Raw genomic sequence first — 18,886 nt, 5'->3', positions numbered from 1 at the left:
GGCTGTTAAGTTTAAACGTGATAGTAGAGTGTATAGAGTGTATATGTTGGCAAACTTTTTCTGTAAAGGGCCTGGTAGCAAATATATTAGGCCTTGTGGGCCATGTAGTCTCCATCATGACTACTAAATTTTGTAGTTGTGGTGCAAAAACTGCTGCAGACAATATGTAAATGAATGAGCCTGGCTGTGTTTCAGTAAAACTTTATTTGCAAGAACAGGCAGTGGGCCCCATGTGGCCAGCAGCTGCAGTTTGCAGTGTTGGGTATAATAGTTCTCACAGTGTTATGCTACGGTATTATTATGCTAAGTGACATGCCACAGTAAAGTGAGCGATATCCCAAGTCATGAATGCTGAGTTTCTGGCATAGTTAATAAATCCGTGTTCTCTTTGATGGCTTTTGGTCACAGACAAGCCACCTTTCCTTTCTGGATCTTCTATCAGCACAACTTCAGACTCAGTAGTAAGTCTTCCTGGGGAACAGGGGAAGGTTTAAGGAGACAGCAAAGTAATAGGAAAGGACTTTTCTCAGCATGAATCTAAGCAGAGAGCAGAGTTGTCTGGGCTTTGTTTTGGTGCTGTGCCCTTCTCTTCTGTTCATTTAAGCTGTCTGTTTTTATCTTTTTTCTGCCATCCTAGAATATCCACCCTGTTTAATAAATACATAGTGATCCAGAATTCATTTTCAGGTCTCCAGACTTTGGTGGTAGCCTTTCCCTTCTGCAGTTCCTGGACAGTTGTGTCCTGGACAATGCATGCAGAGAGATACACATTATTACTTCCAAAAGGAATCCCAGCCCTTCGTTAAGTCCTCAGCAATCTGAGGCATGTGGCTCTGACCAGGGAGAAATAAGGTCCAGGGAAGCCATCCTGTGTGCCTTCTTACCCATCATACTGCCAACCCAGGTCTGCAGTTTGGTATGATCAAAGCAAAATCCGATTAAAATGGAGCCAAGTAGTTTAACTCTTTCCCTCATTTAACAATATATGGTGTTCTTTTCAAATCCTTCACATAAATTGCATACACTGAAAATTTATACCTGTGTAAAGATTTTTAAAGATTTATGGTATAAGTAATTATTCTTAAATTTCCATATTTATAATCAAATGCAGTATATTTGTGAAATTAAAAAGGCTGAGTTATTAGTTTACATTCTTCTTGGGGATTGTATTGTATGTGTTTTACTACTCATAATCAAATAATTATATGAAGCTTTCAGTGTCTGTACCTCTAAACATTCATCTCATGCATATTTATAAGCTAGCTTATTGACTATAATTCATTGTTGACCTTTTTTCAGATGATTTTCAGATGTTTAAAATATGACATTTGAATGTATAATATTCAGCACAGACTTAGGAGCCAGACAAACCTGGCTTTGAATTTTGACTCTGACACTGGGAATTATGGGCACAACATCTTAAGATAATTAACTGCATTTTATATTTTTGAAATCATTGAGAAAAAAATCAAGTCTTTAGTTAATCCTTGTTTAGTTATGGTCAGATATTGTTGGTCTGTATGTAGTGCTAACCCAGGTTCTCTTAGAGTCTTGATGGCTAGAACCAGTTAGTCATCATATGCACAATTGAAAAAGAAATGCAAAAATAGGTACAAGATACAAGAACAGTTTAGGTGCTAAAAAATTTGAGCATGTATGTAGGTTATGGCATACTTTGGAGAAATTTCCTGTGATTTTAAGTTAACCAAGAGAAGTGTTGGAATTGTTTTCAAGAATTAACAGTTTCCTATTTAAACAAGGGAAAAGAAAAATTGCTTATCAGAAAGAGAAGTCTTGACGAGAATGAGAACAGGGTGGAAGTAAATATCATGCATGCTTATCTGAATGGGACAGAATATCAGTGTCAATAGAGTGAAATAAAGACCCTGGAACACTGGCAAATAGTTGGGTTTTTTTAATAGGTCATTTTTAAAACAGTCGTTTTAGTCTTACAGGAAAGTTGCAAAATGAATATAGAGAGTTCCTGTATCTTCTTCACCCTGCTTCCCCTTATGTTAGCATGTTATGTAACCATAGGACACTACAGTTCAACAACATTAAGAAATTATCCTCAGCTCAGTATTAGTAACAAAAGGACAGAACTTGCTTGGATTCCACCAGTTTTTGCAGTCATGTCTGTTTCTGTCCCACATTGCACTTAATCATCAGGGCTCCTCTAGCACATTCCTCAGTCTTTCTTGTCTTTCAGAACCTTGACATTTGTAGAGTACTGATTACTTGTTTTGTAGAATGTCCAGAATTTGGGGTTTTCTGATGTGTGCCATGTTTGGATTGAGGTGCGTCATTGGGAAGGTGCCATAGGGTGGTCGTGTTTTTCTTAGTGCCTCGTATTGGACGCATTAGGTCAGGGCGTGTTCTTGGTCACGCTGCCCTTTATCACATGGCCAAGGTGAAGTCTCCCAGGACACTAAACTTACTGTTGTCCTCTTTATACATATGAAATATTTGCCAGAGGTATTCGGAGACTATGCAGATACCTATTTATACATTGATAGATCTTGCCTATAATGTGTTATTTGGTGGTCTAATTTATTAATTGGAATTCTTCTGCAAGGAAGCTACCATTTCTCCATTTGTTCATTCATCCATTCATTCATTTACTTAAATAAGTATGGACTCAAGGACACATAGTTTGTTCTTTGGGTTGTAATATAATACTGTCATTATTCATACAGCTCAAGTTCTGTTGGCCATCAGAGCTCTTTGAGGTCTGCTCCTGTGCCTTTTTGACATGCCACATCTTTCTTTTCTTAAAGCAGCTCCTCACTTTGTGGCATCCCATGATGATCTAGCCCTGTTGTCAACCATTTCTTCAAGGACCTCTGGTTCTCCTTATTGGACAGTGGTATTTAGACACAAAGATCTAGACACTAGGTGGTGTTTTCATTGCTACTGACCTGTCACTGCTTCTAGCCAGTGTCATTGGATTAAACTAGGAAATACATAAATGCACAAACATCTGGGCTTACTTCTGGACACACACACACGTGCCATATACATAAATAAGAACATTAGTCCATATTAATAATTGCAATTCTGGCCCAGCAACACAGAGTTTTTATTCTGGCCTTCTCCACTGCCTTCTTTTTCTTTCGCCAGCAATGAGAAACCTGGTTCTCATCTACTATATGTTTACACATTTGTTGAACTAGTCTAGTATACCAATAACCTAGTTTTCTTAAACCCAGATTTACAGTTACAGTACAGTGTTCATGTGAACTTGTTTCTGTCTTGAAGCTTCACCTTATCTGCTGAAACCCTCTTGCAAAGGTGACTTTGGTCAGGACCTTTGTTCCCATCCCCATCAGTGGGTATCCAGCTCACGTGTGCTTCGGTTAGACTCCTCTGTCTCAGCTTCATTCCACATGAGATTCCACCCACATCAGGAATTCAGGATGGCGGCATGAGAGGCAAGACGTAGAACGCCTCCCAAAACCACATATACCATGAAAATATAATTAACACAACTAATCCTAAAAGAGCAACAGGAAGCAAGGCTGCACCAGACTGCAAACACCTACAGAACAGAGCAGACCTCACAAAACGAGGAGACGTACCAAAGCCTTGATCCAGCGGGACCCAAGCCCGTCCCCCACCGCAGCTCACCAACAGGAGGAAGAGAAATGGAGGGAGGGGGTGGAAGCCTAGGACTGCTGAACATGCAGCCCTTGAAATCTGCTTTGGGAGCAAAACCTACATTACATTGTGCTCAGGACATTAGTGGGGTTCGAAAGCTAAGACACGCCAAAAACTTGGAAAGACTGAGATTCCAGCCATTTGTGGAGGACAGAGATACACACCTGGCTGCTCTGGGACAAAGGAAAGGCAGGCGGTCAGAGAGGTTTCCTTGCAGCAAGAGGGCTGCTAAAGGGGCAGGGTTTGCACAGAGCTTGCTGTGTGGGACAAGGGATAGGTAGAAAAGGTTGGCTGGGTGTGCTCTACACAGTAGGTTGGAAACTTTCAGAGGCTTCAGGCGCTTCATTCCCTTGGCTTGCTACTCAGCTATGAGACCCTCCACTGTGATACACAGCCTGCTGCACCTTTGTCCTGACCTGCCGGCACTGGCTCACAAACTGGCAGTCCCTGCCCTGGCGTCAGGCCAGCCAGAGGGAGGCCCCGCCTATGGCAGCTACAGACACAAAGCACAGAAGCTTACACCTGTGTGCTCGGCCCACTGGTTATGACAGTGGAGACAGACACTGCAGCCAGGAAGCAGGAAACAGCTCTTTCCTCCCCCGAGGCACAGCACCGCTCCCCTGTGGCCCCCGACATCATTCCAGGGGCTGAGCAGATCCAGAGACTAGAGCTCCTGGGCACTACAGGGCACCACATACAAATATGAAACGTCAAAAGAACCTGGTTCAGACCAAAATCTCACAAACTCCAGAAAATGGCCCAAGTGAAACTGAACTCAACAATCTTCCTGAAAGAGAGTTCAAAATAAAAATCATAAACATGATCATGGAGGTACAGAAAAATGTTCAAAAACTCAGGGATGAATTTATGAAAAAAATTCAATCATTAAGAAATTCCATATCTGAAATGAAGCATATAGTGGAGGGATTTAAAAGCAGATTAGATGTAGTAGAAGAGATGGTAAATGGAGTAGAAATTAAAGAAGAGGAATACAAAGAATCTGAGGCACAGAGAGAAAAAAGTATCTCTAGGAATGAAAGAATATTGAGAGAACTGTGTGACCAATCCAAACAGAAGAATATTCACATTACAGGGGTACAAGAAGAAGAAGAGAGGAAAAAGGAATAGAAAGTGTCTTTGAGGAGGTAATGGCTGAAAACTTCCCCAATCTGGGGAAGGAGATAGTCTCTCAGGCCATGGAGGTTCACAGCTCTCCTAACACAAGGGACTCAAGGAAGATAACACCAAGACATATAATAATTAAAGTGGCAAAGATGAAACATAAGGACAGACTTTTAAAAGCAGCTAGAGAGAGAAAAAACATCACATGACAAAGGAAAACCCATCAGTCTATCATCAGACTTCTCAACAGAAACCTTACAGGTGAGAAGGGAGTGGCATGATATTTTTAATGCAATGAAACAGAAGGGCCTCGAACCAAGAATAGTCTACCCGGCAAGGTTATCATTTAAATTTGAAGGAGGAATTAGACAGTTTTCAGATGAGCAAAAGTTGAGAGAATTTACCTCCCACAAACCAACTCTACAGTGCATTTTAGAGGGACTGCTATAGATGGAAATATTCTTAAGACAAAATAGCTGCCATGAGAGGAAATAAAAACACAGTAAAGAAAGTAAAACAATTAATTACTAAGCAGATGCAAAATCAAATCAACTACCCCAAAGTCAATCAAAGGATAGACAAAGAGAACAGAATATGATACCTAATATATAAAGAATAGAGGAGGGAGAAAAAGGAGGGGAAAAAAAAGAACCCTTAGATTGTGTTTGTAATAGTATACTAAGTGTGTTAGGTGAGTTAAATTAGACTGTTTGATATTGAAGGAATTACCCTTGAACCTTTGGTAACCATGGATATAAAGCCTGCAATGGCAATAAGTACATGCTTACCGATAATCACCTTAGACATAAATGGTCTGAATAGAGCAATCAAAAGACATATAGTCATTGAATCGATAAAAAAATAAGACCCATCTATATGCTACCTACAAGAGACTCACTTCAAACCCAAAAACATACACAGACTGAAAGTAAAAGGATGGAAAAAGATATTTCATGCAAATAATAGAGAGAAAAAAGCAGAAGTTGAAGTACTTGTATCAGACAAAATAGACTTCAAAACAAAGAAAGTAACTAGATAAAGAGGGACGTTACATAATGATAAAGGGGTCAGTCCAACAAGAGGATATTACTATTATAAATACCTATGCACCCAACACAGGAACACCAATATATGTGAAACAAATACTAAGAGCATTAAAGGGGGAAATATAATGTAATGCCTTCATTCTAGGAGACTTCAACACACTACTCACTCAAAAGGACACATCAACCAGACAGAAAATAAGGAAGGAAACAGAGGCAGTGAACAATGTAATAGAACAAATGGACCCAACAGACATCTACAGAACCCTCCATCCAAAAGCAACAGGATACACATTCTTATCAAGTGCACATGAAACATTTTCAAGAACAGATCATATATCAGGCCACAAAAAGAGCCTCGGTAAATTTTAAAAAATTAAAATTGTACCAACCAGCTTCTCAGACCACAAAGATATGAAACTAGAAATAAATTACACAAAGAAAATGAAAAAGCCCACAAACACATGGAGGCTTAACAAATTGCTCCTAAATAATCAACAAATCAATGACCACATAAAAACAGAGAACAAGCAATATATGGAGACAAATGACAACAATGATTCAACACCTCAAAATTTGTGGGACACAGCAAAGGCCATGCTAAGAGGGAAGTATATTGCAATACAGGCCAACATTAGGAAAGAAGAACAATCCCATGTAAACAGTCTAAACTCACAATTAATGAAAATAGAAAAAGAAGAACAAATGAGGCCCTAAGTCAGTAGAAGAAGGGACATAATAAAGAGTAGAGCAGAAATAAAATTGAGAAAAATAAAACAATGGAAAGAATCTGTGAAAGCAGGAGCAGGTTCTTTGAGAAAATAAACAAAATAGATAAATCCAGAGCCAGACTTAACTAAGAAAAAAAGAGAGTCTACACACATAAACAGAATTAAAAATGAGAAAGGAAAATCACTACGGACACCACAGAAATACAAAGAATTATGAGAGAATACTATGAAAAATTATATGCTAACAAACTGCATAACCTAAAAGAAATGGACAACTTTCTAGAAAAATATAACCATCCAAGGCTGACCAAGGAAGAAACAGAAAATCTGAATAGACTAATTACCAGCAATGAAATTGAATTGTTAATCAAAAAACTGCCTAAGAACAAAATGCCTGGACCAGATGGTTTCACTGCTGAATTTTATCAGACCTTTAGTGAAGACCTAATACCCTTCCTCCTTAAAGTTTTCCAAAAAGTAGAAGAGGAGGGAATACTCCCAAACTCATTCTGTGAGGCCAGCATCACTCTAATACCAAAAGCAGGCAAAGACACCACAAAAAAAAGAAAATTACAGTCCAATATCCCTGATGAACACAGATGCAAAAATACTCAACAAAATATTAGCAAACCGAATTCAAAAATACATCGAAAAGATCATCCATCATGATCAAGTAGGATTTATTCCAGGGATGCAAGGGTGGTACAACATTCGAAAATCCATCGACATCATCCACCACATCAACTAAAAGAAGGACAAAAACCACATGATCATCTTCATAGATGCTGAAAAAGCATTTGACAAATTTCAACATCCATTCATGATAAAAACTCTCAACAAAATAGGTATAGATGGCAAATACCTCAACATAATAAAGGCCATATATGACAAACCCACAGCCAACATCATACTTAACAGCAAGAAGCTAAAAGCTTTTCCTTTAAGATCAGGAACAAGACAAGGATTCCCACTCTCCCCACTTTTACTCAACATAGTTCTGGAGGTCCTAGCCACAGCAATCAGACAATGCAAAGAAATAAAAGGCATCCAGATTGGCAAGGAGGAAGTTAAACTGTCCCTGTTTGCAGATGACATGATATCCTAAAGAATCTACTCCAAAACTACTAAATCTAAGATCTGAATTCAGCAAAGTTGCAGGATACAAAATTCACACACAGAAATCTTTTGCATTCCTGTACACTAGTGATGAACTAGCAGAAAGAGAAATCAGGAAAGCAATTCCATCCGCAATTGCATCAAAAAGAATAAAATACCTAGGAATAAACCTAACCAAGGAAGTGAAAGACCTATACTCTGAAACTATAAGACACTCATGAGAGAAATTAAAGAAGATACCACTAAATGGAAACACATCCCATGCTCATGGACAGGAAGAATTAATATTGTGAAAATGCCAATACTGCCTGAAGCAATCTGCAGATTCAGTACAATCCCTATCAAACTACCAACAGTATTCTTCAATGAACTAGAGCAAATAGTTCTAAAATTCATATGGAACCACAAAAGACCCCGAATAGCCAAAGCAATCCTTAGATGGATGAATAAAGTGGGGGGGGATTACACTCCCTGACCTCAAGCACTACTACAAAGCCACAGTAATGAAGAAAATTTGGTACTGGCACAAGAACAGACCCATAGACCAATGGAACATGACTATAGAGCCCAGATATAAACCCAATCATATATGATCAATTAATATATGGTAAAGGAGCTATGGATATACAATGGAGAAATGACAGCCTCTCCAACTGGTGCTGGCAAAACTGAACAGCTACATGCAAGAGAATGAACCTGGATTACTGTCTAACTCCATACACAAAATAAACTCAAAATGGATCAAAGACCTGAATGTAAGTCATGAAACCATAAAACTCTTAGAAGAAAACATAGGCAAAAATCTGTAGAATATAAACATGAGCAACTTTTTCCTGAATGCATCTCCTCAGGCAAGGGAAATAAAAGCAAAAATGAACAAATATGACTACATTATGCTAAAAAGCTTCTATACAGCAAAGGACACCATCAGCAGAACAAAAAGGTATCCTACAGTATGGGAGAATATATTTGTAAATGACATATCTGGCAAAGGGTTAACATCCAAAATATATAAAGAATTCACACGCCTCAACACCCAAAAAGCAAATAATCCGATTAAAAAATGGACAGAACATATGAACAGACACTTCTTCAAAGAAGAAATTCAGATGGCCAACAGGCACATGAAAAGATGCTCCACATCGCTAATTATCAGGGAAATGCAAATTAAAATCACAATGAGATATCACCTCATACCAGTTAGGGTGGCCAACATAGAAAAGATTAGGGGAAAAAAATGATGGTGAGGATGGGGAGAAAGGGGAACCCTCCTACACTGCTGGTAGGAATGTAAACTAGTTCAACCATTGTGGAAAGCAATATGGAAGTTCCTCCAAAAACTAAAAGTAGAAATACCATTTTCCCCGGGAATTCCACTCCGACAAATTTACCCAAAGGAAACAACTTCTCTGATTCAAAAAAACATCATATGCACCCCTATGTTTATTGCAGCACTGTTTACAATAGCCAAGATACAGAAGAAACCTAAGTATCCATCAGTAGATGAATGGATAAAGAAGAGGTGGTAAATATACACAATGGAATACTATTCAGCCATAAGAAAGAAACTAATCCTCCCATTTGCAACAACATGAATGGAGCTAGAGGGTATTATGGTTAGTGAAATAAGTCAGGCAGAGAAAGACAAATACCAAGTGATTTCCCTCATTTGTGGAGTATAACAACCAAGCAAAACTGAAGGAACAAAACAGCAGCAGACTCACAGACTCCAAGAAGGGACTAGTGGTTACCAAAGGGGAGGGTGAGTGGGGAGGGAGGGAGATGGGGATTGTGGGGGTATCATGATTCGTGTATATGGTGTGTGTAGGTCATGGGGAAGTCAGTGTAGCTCAGAGAAGACAAATAGGGACTGTGGCATCTTATTCCACTGTTGGACAGAGACCGCAATGGGGTGTGTGTGGGGGGCTCGATAATAAGGGTGAATGTAATAACCACATTGTTTTTCTTGTGAAACCTTCATAAGAGTGTATATCAATGATACCTCAATAAAAAATAAAAATAAATAAATTCCACCCAAATCATGATTAACTATGTTTTTATTTACATACATAAAATTAAGTTCATGGTATAGAGTTTTGTGGGTTTTGACAAATACATAGAATTGTATGTCACCATACAGAACAGCTCCGTGATCCCCCAGTGCCGCCCATTTACAGACAGCTGCTCCCCCTATGCAGTGACCCCCAGCAACCACTGATCTCTCTTCTTCTCCGTAGTTGTGCCTTTTCCAGAGTGTCATATGTAAGGAATCAGAGACTCGGTAGCTTTTTGGGTCTGGCTTCTCTCACTTGGTGGAATGCTTGTAAGTGCCACCCACGTTGTGTGAGCCAGTAGCTCCCTTTTTACTGTTCAGTAATATTTCCATTGCATTGTTCCACCAAAGTTTGTTATCCCTTGACCAGGTGAAAGATAACTGGATTGCGTCTGGTTTGGGGCAGTTAGGAATAAAGTGGCTTTAAGGCATTTGTGTACAGGCATAGTTCCTATATCGTTAGGGTTTGGTACTGGGGATGGAATCTGGATCATATGGTTGTGTACATGTAGCCTTGTAAGAAACTGTCAAACTGTTTTTCAAAGTGTCTGTACCTTTTACATTCCCACCAGCCATATATGAGAGTCCAGTTCTGTAGCCCTGCAGAAAAACTTACCAGCACATTAAAAAACATATACAAGTAGGTGTGTAGTAATATTTCATTGTGGTTTTAATTCTCATTTCCCTAATGATTGATGACATTGAACATCTTTTCAAGTGCTACTTGCTTTCTAGATGTCTTAAATTTGTTGAGGTTTGCTTAGTAGGTCAGAATATGGTGTATATTGGTGAATGGTCATGTACCAATATATTTTTCCATATAAGAAAAGCATATTTGGCTATCGTTGGGTAGCACATTCTGTAACTGTCAATTAGGTCTAAGTGATAGTGGTTTTTAAAGTGTTTTTCAGGTCTTTTGTGTTCTCTCTGATTTTCTATATACTTGTTCCATCAATTACTGAGAAGGGAATATTGAAGTCTGCAACTATAATTGTGGATTCATTTATTACTTTTTTCAGTTTCAGCTTCATTTATTTTGAAGCTCCGGTTTAGTTGCTACACATTCAGGGTTATTATATGTTCATTGATCATGTTTATCATCATGTGATGTTCTGTTCATTTTCTTTGTTCTGAAGTCTACTTTGTCTGATAAATTAGTATAGTTTTCCGACCATATATTAGCTAATATTGTAAGGTATGGCTTTTTTCAGACTTTCAATCTATTTGTCTTTATATCTACCTTCATATTTATATGTCTCTTTATATTTAAAATGGACTTCTTGTACGCAATATATACTTGGAACTTGCTTTTTTAATAATTCTGTTTTATCTCCTCTATTGACTTGTCACTTGCACTTTTTAAAAATTTAGTTGTCTCCCTTCAAACAATACATTATTTTACGTAGTGTAAAGAATATAACAGTATATCCACAGTTCCTCCTTTCCAACTTTGTGCTATCACTGTTGTGAAACCTTTCACATTTACATGTTATAAGCACACAGTACATTGTTGCTCCTACAGACATTTAGCTACCTTTCACAACAAGCAATTAAAAGTTGAAAAAGAAATTTTATCTTCATTTATTGTCTTTCCGATACTCTTCAGTTTTTTGTGTGGATAGTTTCCATCTGATATCATATTCTCTCTGCTAAAGAGCTTCCTTTAACATGTTTCAGTAAGAAGGTCTTCTGCCAGTGAATCCCTCAGTTTTTGTTTTTCTAAAAAAGTCTGTATTTCTTCTCCCTCATCTTGGAAAATTATTATCACTGGGCATGCAATTCTGAGTTGACAGTTTTCTCATTGTCATTTAGTTTTTCATTTATAGCATTTCATTTCATTCTCTTTATCTCCATCTTTCAACTGAAATTCCCATTTTATATTATGTATTGTCCATCTTTCCCATTAGAGCCCTTTTCATACTTAATCAGTTTTTTAAAATTTTTCTGACAGTCTTAACATCTGTTCCATATAGTTCTGACTGCTTTTTCTCTTCTCTTTTTCTTGCCATTTTTTTATGCCTCAAAATTTTTGTTGAAAGCTAGACATCTTCTGTAGGACAGTAGAGACCAATATAAATAGTTCTTATGCCTGGTGATGGGCATGCATCTCCTATTCAGCCTTTTGTGTGGGGATTAGAGTTTTCTAGTTAGAAGTTGGACTGGGTTTGAGAGATCTGTGGTGGCTCTGCCTCCCCTTAGAGCACCAGAGATTTCTGATTCCCATAGAGATCCATACCTTATGTTGGGGGTGGTGGATGGATCCCAAGAGCAGTGCCATGCAGTGCCAGGTTTAGGCCGTCTCTTGGTACTGAGCCTCAAGGAAGGATGCTCTTCACATTCTCATTCTTTTCCTGTCCCTCTCCCACCAGTATTTTGCTATGTCCTATCCTTTCAGGCTCTTAGCTTGGCATTAAGGGGATGGTGAGAAGAAAGCAGGATACCATCTGTTCTGATTCAGCCTCCGTCTTGCACCTGTACATATATGCCCTCTGTACCTGTAGCATACCTTACCCCGCCTTGCCCTCTGCTGTGGGACTGGGCTCAGCTGATTATCTTGTCATGTGTTTTATCCTGTTCACTCCTTGTGCCCAGTGCAGTAAGTTTTCATCAGTGTCCTGAGGGCAGCAATGCCTTTATCCTCCTGTCACAGGAGAAAGTGTCTGTTCCGCAGTGGTGAGAGGAGAGGTGCATCCCATGGAACCCCTTGCCCCTCCCAGAACTGTACCACAATGGATACTTAGTGCCCTTTTTTGTGAGTGCTCAAATGGGACTCATGGGGCAAGAGAGTGGACCCCTTAGGATGCACACAATCCCACCAGCCCACATGTGGCTCTAACCAGTCTGTTAGCTGTTTAGCTGAACTCTGTTGTATAGTGTCCTGTTGCGTGTACCCCAAATAACACAAGATGCTTAGTCTGGGCTATTGGACTGCCTGACGACTCAGCTTTATTATGAGTTTGGAATAAGTTATACATTTGAAGTTAGTTTTAAAAAAGCAATATAATAGTTTTTAAGGAAAGCAAGTCTCATCCTAGTTAGACTTTGCAGCAGGGTTGACCTCTGATGCAGTCAGCCTCCCTCTCCAGCAACCTGTGCTAGTCATCTGGTGTCTTCTGGTTTTTTCTCTAAAAATATATCTGATTTGGTGCTAATGTGGCAAATTCAAAACAAATTGGGGATGACTTTCTAATTTTAGATTTTCAAACATCAAACAGGTTAGGAGAGGCATCTGAGAGGCAGGAGGCAGAGCGTTTACGCAGAAACTACCCATTCATTCCATCTCCATCACAGACACCTGGTAGGACTCCCTAAACTGGTGTTATTTTATGTCAAAAAAGTAGAACCCTTCAAGCAGAGGGCCATAAAATCACATTTTGTTAAAGCAACCTAGATGCATATGTTTTATCTTTGAATGTTTTATTTATAAAAATAACATGCTCAAGATAAACAACATAAAGTTTCCCGTCTCTTTCATCTTCCTCCATCAAATGTTTTGTTTGTTGATCCTTTGAGACTTTTCTCTAAGAACTTATCTTTGTAATAAAGAAAGAGTAGTAAAAATAAATTAATATGCAGACCATTTGAGAAAGCCTACAAACCTACCTGTTGCTTATTTATCTATTTACATTTTTTTCTCTTCTAAAAGTATGTGTAAATGCAGAATATATCACAGTTAAATGAACATGGTCTCATGTCTTCTTTATTGTAGCTCAATGACAAAGATTTGGGGTAGGGGTTTTGCATATCTCCCCATTTAATTTTTAAAACTTAGCACCTCTAATTTTGCAAAATTTTGAATCGATAATGTTTTAAACCCAGTTCCCCATGAGCTTATGAAAATGTTAAAACTATTCTCTGAGCCATCTTGAATATTCCTTGTTAAACACAGTTCACATGATGTTAATGAAACTGGAACTAATGACTTTTGGTTAATGTTCCCCTTCCGTAGAGGAACTGAATCATCACAGAAAAAAATGATGGGAAAATTTAGACTCTATTTTTAAAAATATATATATGAGAAGGCTTAAATATTAGAGAAATTACTATTCAGAGGACAGTGAAAATATGTCTAAATACTATTCAAATATTAAGGAACTTTATTTCACTTACAAATATGAAATGCTGTCACTTTTTTTAAAGTTTCTATAAAAAGGAGTCACAAGGAAATAGAGGAAAAAAAACTAGGAAAAGAGTTGTATTGAGCTCTTTGCTGAAGTTTTCATATAGTTCAGTCTTCTGTGGGGGTTTTTACAGGTATAATATTTGAGGCTTTTATTTCTGATTTTCTTTATATATTACTGTCCGCCTGCCTATCTACTCATTTGAAGTTATTTGTCTTGTTCTCTATCTTTAACAAAGCCTGTCCGGGCCACGCGACTCTCTACCAGGGACTCCCTTCTCTGATTTCCTGCTGGACTGCCTGACTGCTTCTGCCCCTTGGCACTCTCCTCAGCTCAGTTGTAGGCTTTCTGTGGGTAGAGCCCTTATCCTTTATATTCCTCATAGTATCGCCAAGCTTCTAAAAAATGCAGGAAGTTGCATGTGTCCACTTACAAAACAATTCTAAATACATCATCTTGATTGTTTTTGTTAGATGAAAAACAAAGATTCAGTTATGAGCCATCTGGATATGATCTTGAAGAATCTGATGGCCCAGACGAGGATGATAATGAAAACGAAGACGATGATGAAGACAGCCAGGCAGAATCCGTCCTGTCGGCAGCTCCCTCCGTCACAGCCAGCCCACAGCATCTTCCGCCTAGAGGCAGCCTTCAGGACTCTGTGAGTGCTGATGAGGACATCAGGATTCCCGATGGCTTTTCTGGGGTACACCCAGACCCAATGGACATTCTGCCTAGAGCGTTGCCCACCAAGATGACCGTACTGAGCACAGTGCAGTCGGACTGCAGTAGGAAGGCAGCGTCTCCAGGGGCGACCCGGCAGCATGTGGCGAAAGGCAAGGATGAAGCTAGTACTCCTGTGGACTCTTCGCGGTCGCCTGAAGCTGCACCCAGACCCCCCTGCCATCCGATGTCTGTAGACTACCCTGAATCGGAAGAAGTCCTGGGAAATTCTATGGCAGGAAAGGCTCTTCTTGGTTTAGCACAGGTAAATGGTTTGTTGCTTTCCTTCTCTTTAACCTATTAAATAGGAAAACCTAATGGCTCAAGAAAATAATGTACTTAAATTATTCATTGTAAGGCTAAGTTAGCTTGTTTAAGCTTTTTTTTTTTTCTCATTGTATTTAAGGGCAAAGGACATGTATGCCCTTTGTATCCTTGTTAGGTCTTTTAATTAATGTTCATATATTATAAATCTGATAGAACCAAATGGATCTCTAAAAATATACTCTGTTATGATTTGCTTTCTTAAAAATCTTGAAATAAATATTTGCATGTGCCAATGGAAAATGTGAACTTTGGGACTTATTTATCCCTTGCTTTGAATTGTTTTTGCAGTAGCATTGATATAATGGATTTGCACTAAATTATCCAAACATTTCACCCCAATCCTCAAAACAATGACCAGTTTCTATGGCAAAGTTAACCCAAAAAAATGTATCAAGAAGTTTACTTTGCTTGATGATCAAACTGCTATGGCATCTTGGGAAGCTTCCTGTGAAAGAACCAGCCTGGGGCCAGACATAGGCCTCTGGAAAGTCATCCTAGTATGCTGTGAATGATTCCCTGCTCTGACCCTGGCGGGCTCGTGAGGATGGTTTGATTCTGTGATACAGCCTTCTCTCCTTGACAGTTCTCTCACCTCTAATACATACTGACAATTGCAATAAGATTTGTTTTTAAATGTGTAGATCCTAAATGAATACTATATACCAATTAATATGACTTAATTGAATTACATGAATAAATTATATTGATATTTTAAATAAACTGGTATATGAATTGATGTAGCTCTGTAATATCGATGTTATCAAGTAAAAGCTAACATTTAGATAATAACCTTGGGTGGAAGGGAAGATTGGCAAGACTTAGCCTTTCTAATAACATTTAATTACTTTCATATTGAACACCTGTGCTCTATGCATCTCTATCCCCCAAATCACTCACATACCTGAAATATGGTTTCAGTATCCATTTTGCAAATTTACAAATATAGGAAGGAGCATATGAACAATCACAGTCCCTTTTATTAATGGCAGCTCTTTATTTCATATATGAATAATCTCCCCCCTTGAGTTGATACTCACAGCCAACTAGTATCCCAGTGTCTTAAGATCTTCTAATCTCTAAAATAGGATAGAGCTGGTGGTACCAGCAGTAATAATAACACCCACAACAGCGGAAGAAGAATTTCATTATTGGCTGCTCCTCAGGTAAAATTCTAGCATAAATGAGATGATACCCAGGAAGTTGGTTTGAAAAATGCAAAGTACTACACAAAATATATTGCTGTTATTTGTACTAGAAAATAAAGAGATTAAAGGTATAATAAAATATTTAGTTGGAATTTATTTTTAACATCAAAATATAATTTTTAACAAGCTTATAATTTTTATTCAAATAAACATGCTCTCACCTGATTGGGAAGAACAGACTTTATTAGAGAATTTTCACTCAGTGCCTAAGAAAACCTCTGTTCTAAAGCATTATTGTGTCTTGTCTTCTAGGATACATCACCTGTAAGGCATCCTCCTGCAGCAGAGCGCAGCCCTGAGACAGCCCTGGGGATTCTCTCCGTGGTCATGCCTCAGCCTGACACTCCAGAACAGAAGCAGCAAATAACTCCCCAGCCAGCTCCAGGCCTGCCTTCTCCCCAGACTCACCTCTTTAGCCACCTTCCTTTGCACTCCCAGCAGCAGTCAAGGACACCTTATAATATGGTTCCAGTCGGGGGCATCCACGTGGTACCTGCCGGCCTCACATACTCCACGTTCGTACCCATTCAAGCCGGGCCCATGCAGCTCACGATTCCTGCTGTCAGTGTAATTCACAGGACTGGGGGCACTCCTGAGGATACCATCACAGAAGTTTCTGGCACTAAAAATTCTGCTGGAGTGGCTGAGTTAAGCAGTGTCGTGCCATGTATTCCCATTGGCCAAATCCGTGTGCCAGGCCTTCAGAACCTGAGTACACCCGGCTTGCAGTCATTTCCATCACTGAGTCTGGAAACCGTCAATATTTTAGGCTTAGCCAATACAAATATTGCCCCGCAAGTACACCCACCAGGGCTAGCTCTGAATGCAGTCGGGCTGCAGGTTTTGACTGCAAACCCTTCCTCACAAAGCGGCCCCACCCCTCAGGCACACATTCCAGGCCTCCAGATTGTGAACATAGCATTGCCGACCCTAATTCCCTCAGTCAGCCAGGTGACCGTTGATGCACCGGGAGCTCCTGACATCCCAGCTCCCCAGAACCGAGCTCGGGACGCACAGCCCAAGCTGACTTCCGTAACCAGCTCACATCAGGGCAGCCGGACCGTGTCTCCTCAGGGGTCGCCTCAAGCCCAGCAGGAAAATGCAGAAACAGTTCTAGATGCACCCGCCCCTGCAAGAGACCAGGCAAGGCCTGCTGGCGCTGGTGAAATGGACGCAGGGAAGGCTGCTTTGGTACATCAGGGGAAGCCCACGCACAAACTCACTCCTGTGCAGGGCAAACCAACGTGCACAGCAGAGCCTGTGCTGGCGGCGCGCGCAGAGGTTTTCACGGAGCCACCAGGCCCGCAGACTGTGTCCCCAGACAGACGGGCGCGCAGGCCCACGGTGCCCCAGAGGCAGGCTGCTGCCCACTTCAGCGACGTGAGCAGTGACGACGACGAGGACAGGCTTGTGATAGCAACCTAGTGGGTTTTGGGGGTGGGGTGGGGCAGGGCTTGTTTTGTTTTTTGGAGTTTTTTTATATATAACACTTAAAGGTTTCTTTGAAAACCCTCCTTTCCTTAAAGCACATTTTTCTGACATAAATTCATGACTAATCTTTGTGCAATCATGAACTTTTGACCAATAATTGTTTTGTGTCAGCTCCAGCCATTTTTGTACATGTTGTATAGACAATTGTGCCTTTTAGGAGTTTTATGTTTAGAAACTGTACAGATTGTTGAATATCTATATACATAAAATATATATTATATATGTATATGAAAACCAGGTAGTTATTTGTGTTTAGTAAGGAAAACCTGTCAAATAAATCAAATGTTTAAATTATATGTTGCACTGTTAAATATAAATTTTTATGGCTGTGGGGCAGTTTCTGTGTATAAATTAGTATGTAAACTCCGTATTTATTGTATTCATATTAGTCTTTGAAATGGGTCTGTCCTTCTTGTGTAAGACAGTAACTTTACACTTCAGACAGATTTTCTGTGTAATGAAATGTTCCAGTAAAATATTGTTTACTGACTTTACCTTTGCTTTAGTTGTACCTTCTTTATATCACCTGGAGATCCATGATCAGGAAGCAGCCCTGGGTCACCTCCTTTCCATGCTCACCCCCCCATATTTGTGGGGAAGGGGGGCCTTTGAGGTGTTCCTGCCACATGAGGCTCACTGAAGTCTGTACAGCTGAGAGGCCTGTTTTTTTATTTTTTTGTTAGGGGTAGTTTTGTAGCTATTAACATATTAGGAGATACAGTACTTAACATTTTCCGTAAGTATGTACAGCCTGAAATGGGCAGAGTTCCGAGATGAGGGGATGAAGATTTCTGGTAAATGTAATGTAAATTACAGTCATCCTGAGAGCCTGGCTGGGCCTGGAACCGTGAGCCCCATCCCTCAGGCTCCCCCTGCGGGTTCATCAGCACAGGGCTCCGCACCTCCACCCTGCTTGTCCTCTCAAGGCCTGTCCAGAGGCCCCAGATTCAGACTTTGAAACCACTTAAGTGACTCTCTTTAGAAATTGATTACTTCCTGCCGTGGAAGGCTTACCTGTCCTTCTTACACACTTGGAGAAAATGGGGAGGGGACTCAACCCTGAAGGGAGTTGCATTATTAACTAAGCATTACAGATGCTAGATTTGTGAGAAAATAAAACTCTGGAATTTGAGTAGTTAGTACATCGTGAAGGCAGTATATTCACATTTTTAAAGGCTTACTTGGTGAGGATTTCAGGGATATGAAATCAGTGCAACCACAGAGCGTGAGGGACGCATTCCAAGGAGTTTGGAGACCTGCCTTTGGCCAGCCCCGGCCCCATTTATGTGACTGGGAA

At 39.8% G+C, this 18,886-nt stretch overlaps 1 protein-coding gene across 9 annotated transcripts in view; it reads left to right on the top strand.

The window, feature by feature from the left end:
• Window positions 1–18,083, top strand: part of HIVEP1 (HIVEP zinc finger 1) — a 160,210-nt gene extending 142,127 nt beyond the window's left edge. For all 9 annotated transcript variants that reach the window (XM_073224966.1, XM_073224974.1, XM_073224973.1 and 6 more), the window contains 2 exons: window positions 14,317–14,831; window positions 16,351–18,083. In XM_073224966.1, the coding sequence (XP_073081067.1) occupies window positions 14,317–14,831; window positions 16,351–17,523 (1,688 nt within the window). In that variant the 3' untranslated portion in view covers window positions 17,524–18,083. The remainder of the gene's footprint in view (window positions 1–14,316; window positions 14,832–16,350) is intronic.
• Window positions 18,084–18,886: the final 803 nt, after the last annotated feature.

This window comes from Manis javanica, chromosome 16 (assembly GCF_040802235.1).
Source record: "Manis javanica isolate MJ-LG chromosome 16, MJ_LKY, whole genome shotgun sequence".
Lineage (NCBI taxonomy): Eukaryota > Metazoa > Chordata > Mammalia > Pholidota > Manidae > Manis > Manis javanica.
The sequence above is the reverse complement of the archived record's forward strand: the minus strand, read 5'-3'. Positions and strand labels throughout refer to the sequence as shown.